At 34.3% G+C, this 5,520-nt stretch overlaps 1 protein-coding gene across 1 annotated transcript; it reads right to left on the bottom strand.

Annotated features, from left to right (window-relative positions):
- Positions 1-858: 858 nt before the first annotated feature.
- On the bottom strand, positions 859-4,497 carry LOC108764394 (integumentary mucin C.1). Its single transcript, XM_018512628.1, has 3 exons — positions 4,250-4,497; positions 2,214-2,642; positions 859-1,798 (listed from the first exon to the last, which is right to left on the bottom strand). The coding sequence occupies exons 1-3, from the start codon at positions 4,308-4,310 to the stop codon at positions 1,704-1,706; spliced, it is 585 nt and encodes a 194-aa protein (XP_018368130.1). The 5' UTR covers positions 4,311-4,497; the 3' UTR covers positions 859-1,703.
- Between the last annotated feature and the right edge of the window lie 1,023 nt (positions 4,498-5,520).

Here is a 5,520-nt window from a genome sequence, read left to right as displayed (position 1 = left end):
ACAAACTGAAAGAGATATTGCACAATGTAACATATAATATATCTTTCTTTGTTTTTTTTATAATAAACATGACACGTTATACTTAGAATATCACTTAACATATTTAGTATTCATAGTCTGTTCTTATTTCAAGATGTCTTAAGATGCTAATACGACCCTCTGATTGGTTCGTGACATCTTAAGACTGTATTTAAGAAATCTTAAATATAAGAACCGACTATGAATACCGCCTTTAGGCCCAATTTCCCAACTCAGGGTTAACTCTTAATCGAAGTTCAACTTATTCATCATCTCTCTTTCCAATTCTAGAATTGGAAAGAGATGAGAAACAAGTGAACCTCGGTTAAGTTAATCGTGAGTTGTGAAACTGGGCCTTAATACAATACTGTGCTATTTAAAATATTATCTCACAATACTTGCTATGAAAATAATCGTAAATTAAATTGTGTATCTATTAATAATACGTTGTAAAAAGAAAATATCATTAAAAGTAAAAAGCATTTCCTTGATTTTTTGTAGTTTGATTCATTTTAGGCGAATATGTGAGAAAGGAACTATTTAATACTTAGGCATTCTATTTAACGAATAAGTATTTTTAAGAGTTAAAGAGAGTTTTATGACAACGGCGGTTACGATTGCAACGTGTAAATAATCGACAATATTTTGAATGTTCTCAAGAATGAAATTGCAAAAAAATAAAATTGTTATATGTATTGTACATATACAATGCAAATTTAAGCGATATTAAGTAAATAAAAATAAATATGTAAAAAAATGCAATCTAATTTAAAAAAGAAACTTTCACTTTGATGATGCCTTAAATGTTTATAGGATTATCCACGCGTTACTCAGATTTTGTCGAAAAAATATTGTAGAGCAAGACCAGTGATAAGGATATATAAAGGAGAGAGTTAATAGCTCGTGCATATTATATATTGCACCGCAAAACTATTATATATATATATTTTTTTTAATAACAGCCAATAACCGGCTTTAAGTATTCATATTATATAGCGCGTCTCAGACGCGTCGATGTAATTTATACGTCTGTTTGAAATTCGAGTATTTCGAAGATTCATTTGCTTTGGCATAGCGTTTTCACGCTAAAACACCTGTGTCGAGTTCAATGTTTCTTAAGTTTAATACTTTCTCTTCTCTCTCTCCTCTCGTAGAAAAGTCAGATCTTATGTAACTTTACTGCGGAATGTATATACCACATCATAGATTAAAGATACAGCTTGTTAACAGTTACAGTTTGAGCGAAAGCTAATAAGAAGGATAATGCGCGTTTAAAGAATTATGATCTCCCTTTTTTCTCTCTTATGGAATGTACGTTTGATTGGTCATTGGCTTTCGTCAATGCGCCCACTTTCCCTCTCCCTCATATCCTCTACTGCTCCTACTTGCAACACGTAATCGTCACAATCTCTCGTCTACTAGTAAAATGACGCATATACATACAATATTGTTTCCAATACATACGAATACATATGATCTCCCCCCTCCCTCTTTATTACATATATGTATCGAGAAAAACGGAACGTGGTTGTACATCACATTACTAAGAGCACTTAACCACGCAACACTTTAACTGCGTTATAAAAATACGCAATATTATTACAATAAAATAATTATTCATAGTTCTTAATTCAATTAATTGTGTTTACTTGACGAAAGTCTGTTATGTAGCGCCTTGCACGTTATCACAGTGTACGGTAGTTTCCTTCCTTGCATTGCCTATAGAACTTCCATGAGAACGCGGCGATTGCCATCAAACATGTAGTAAGAATAATGCCACCTGCAACAAAAAGATATGCATGATTATTTGATATTTAACCATATCTGTTACATTAAATCGAATACAATTAAAAATTTATAATAAAAAAATTCATTTAAAATAATTTTTTTATAACCAGTATTTGTAGTTTATGGAATTTTAATTATTATGATAAAATTTTTGTAAAACTTTTTATTTTATTGTCTTATCTATTGTAAGATACAGTCTCTCAATTAATTTATAGAAATAACTAACAGAATAACATCTCTTAAGCCCATTCTACAATTGCGTAAGCGTAGTTGTAAGTGGTTGTAGTTGTAAGAATTAACCAATCATAATCAAACATGAGAAAAATATTTGACTGTGATTAGTCAATTCTTACAACTACAATCACTTACAACTACGCTTACGCAATTGTAGAATGGGCTTTACGTACCAAAAAAGCTTAGACCATCAAATTGGCGATCCTTAGAAGGTGGTGGTACAGCTGTTGTCTTCGATGAAGCCGTGCTGGTGGATGGAGGTGGAGATGTTGGAACGCTGGTTGATGTATTTGTTGATGCAGTAGTAGTTTTAGATGTAGTGGTCGTAATAGTAGTAGGAGTATTTGTAGTAGTGGAGGTGGAGGTGGTGGTGGTGGTGGTGGTGGTGGTGGTGGTATTGGGGGGAGGAGTATTACCAGTAGTTTTAGTAGAAGTAGAAGTAGAAGTAGAAGTAGGAGTAGGAGTAGTAGTAGCAATACTACTTGCAGTTATAGTAATTTTATTATTGACTGGTTCAGGAGTAGTAGTCTTGTCTGAGATCTGAGTCTGATTACTGTGATTCGAAGAATCCGTTGAAGAAGAAGTTCCATTTTGTGCTGTATCTGAATGTATGAAGAATCCATATATTAATTTTTTTAATAAATAAATATTCCATATATTTCAATTTTTAAATACATTTAAAACTGTTTTTCCTGCAACTTCCAATGAAATAAAAAAATATCCAATGCTTGATTTTGTTCTCCTAACGAGCAAATATTTTTTATATATCGTACATAAACGCATATGCGCATCACTCATAAACATTAAGTAAAATAATTTTTAAGATATTACTTAATTAATAATATTCATTTTTAAAAATATGAAGTAAAAATAAAATTTGGATCAAATTTCATTCTGTAAATGATATAAAATTTTTCAGATCGATGTTCCGCGACTAAAAAAATTTTTAACATTCGAATATAATTTCTACCAGAGAATTATGTACTTTGATATGAAATAAAAATGACAAAAGTGAGCAAATTCTCTCTCTCACTACAATATTTATAATTTTATTGGCCAATACCTAATAAATTTGTTCACTTTTGTTATTTTCACTTCGTTTCAAGATTCACAATCTACCTTAATTTTTTTTACTTAATTTTTTTACTGTGTCAAATAATTTCAGACATCGATTTACATCTTAACGTAATCTGACAAATACAAACGCGTATCAATATCTTTAGATCTGTCATTTCAGTTGAACTTCTTGATTCATTTTTCCTCTTTTTTTTCTTCATGTTAGAGTAAAAAAAGAGAAAATATGAACAGTTCAACTAACGCCCGTTTCTACGAATGTAGTTTAATTTTAATCTCAATTCAACTAATTCTCTTTTTCTGTTTTATGAATTTAAAAAAATGAAGACTAACTGAGATTTACATTGGTAGAAATGGACATAAAAAGAATGTTATTTTTTTACATGACGGAATTTCAACTTCTTCAGTATCATACCGCTGGTTTTATATATCCTTTGTCGGCAACCGCGAATGTATTGCTGACGACGATAAAACATTAAGCCGTTGCGCGCTCCGATCGTTATCGCTCATCATAGCTAAGATTCGGCTGGTGGTGGTCAGTGAAAAATCAATAGCAATCTACTTGAGACCACCGCTGTTGTGTAACGAAGGTCGCGTGTAAGAGACATGTGCTGAGTCGCTGTTTTTAACGGCTCGATGTTTTTTTTTTTTCTAATCAATCTCATGTTTTTATAGACTTCTCGTGAAAAGAAGAGAGAAAGGAAAAAAGAGTATTTTCAAAAAAGAATATCTTTACGCGTGAACAAGATAGCAATCATATAACTTTATCCTTAGAGTAGAAACGTGAAAATTTCTTGTATGTATGTATGTGTGTGTGTATATGTATATATATATACATAAAAATTCATTTTTCACGTTTCCGCTTTAAAGAAAAAGTTACCGTGATCGCCTAAATATGGAAAGCGCGAGTCTACGGAAAAATAAATTTCTTGAACGTCGCTACCGGAAAAAACCGAACGGACAGTGCCGTTATCGGTAATTCGACCCGAGTAGGCGTCCCCTGATAAGACGTGAAATACGACAATCGACTACCGTCTACTTGATACCGCGCATGCTTTAAGTTTCATTATTACGCATGTATAAGCAACGCACTTTGCAATTATTACGCGCCAATATTTAGAATTAACCAACTCACCCTCTACGGCCAGCACCAGTGGCACACACAGTAACACGCAGATCAAGTAAGCAGACTTCATATTTCGAAAATCGTCGAAAATTTCTCGTTTTCTTTTCAAAATATACAGATTGCGCAAAAACGATGAAGAACGATAATACTACATGCACTGCCACTCAACCACACCGAACTGATCGTTACTGAACTGAATGCTGATCGTGATTGTCGTGTGAACTCTCAACACTTCGAAACGACTTGCAGCGACCAGTAGCGACCGTTAGGTACAACGCTAGATGGCGACGATAACGCAATTGCCAACAATACGGCTTAATAGTTTCCTAGATAAGAAATTGGACGAGTCTAAGGACGGTATTCATAGTCATTTCTTATATTTAAAGGCCATTCTACATTGGTCGTATCGTAGCGTCGGAAGCGTCGTAAGCATCATACGACTTTAAGGCCCGTCTACAATACACGGAGTAAGAAGTAAGAGTAAGAAATTGACCAATCACAGTCGAATGTGAGAAGAACATTCGACTGTGATTGGTCAATTTCTTACTCTTACTTCTTACTCCGTGTATTGTAGACGGGCCTTTAAAATTGGAGCATCGGATTGGCTCAAGCAACAAACTTGTGTCTTGCGACGTCTACGATACAATCAATGTAGAATGGCCTTTAGATCGCCTTAAGTTCGATCTTAAGATGTCTTAAGACGCTAATGCAGCCTTCTGATTGGTTCGTGACTTCTTAAGACCGTACTTAAGACGGTCTTGAATATAAGATCTGACTATGAATACCGGCCTAGAAGTTTACTCATTTGGCATATGCTTTAGGGTGCTTACCCATGCAGCGGAAAAGCGTAACGCGGAACGAGAACAGAACCAATCACAAGCATTTCCTATGAGCCCAGACACAAGCTTTTGCATAACGCATAACGCGTAGTGCATAAGAGAATCAACCAATCGAAATTATTCTTTTCCATGGGATGGGAGGAAAGGAAAGATTCTGATTAGTTGATTCGTTTATGCAGTATGCATTATGCTTTATGCAAAAGTCTGTGTCGCGGCCTTATCAATTGCAGTTGGTGTAGAATGCTTGTGATGGTTTTAAGCGGAGAGCACAGACTCTTGTATAACGCATAACACATGAGGCATAAGAAATTGAATCAACCAGAGTTCTCTATTACATGGAAGGGAAAGAAACGGAGAACTTCGATTGGTACATATTCTTATGCATTACGTGTTATGCGTTATGCAAAAGTCTGTGCTCCCCGCTTTACTCTCGTTCCGCGT

The sequence above is a fragment of the Trachymyrmex cornetzi genome, unplaced genomic scaffold (genome assembly GCF_001594075.2).
Source record: "Trachymyrmex cornetzi isolate Tcor2-1 unplaced genomic scaffold, Tcor1.1 scaffold416, whole genome shotgun sequence".
NCBI classification, from domain to species: Eukaryota; Metazoa; Arthropoda; class Insecta; order Hymenoptera; family Formicidae; genus Trachymyrmex; species Trachymyrmex cornetzi.
This window is presented reverse-complemented; position numbering and strand designations above follow the sequence as displayed.

Coding starts and splice junctions, on each gene's coding strand:
- LOC108764394 (XM_018512628.1), bottom strand. CDS start 4,310: ATGAAGTCTGCTTACTTGATCTGCGTGTTACTGTGTGTGCCACTGGTG. Junction 2,643..4,249: donor ACTGGTGCTGGCCGTAGAGG/GTGAGTTGGTTA, acceptor TCATACATTCAG/ATACAGCACAAAATGGAACT. Junction 1,799..2,213: donor TGATGGTCTAAGCTTTTTTG/GTACGTAAAGCC, acceptor TTTTTGTTGCAG/GTGGCATTATTCTTACTACA.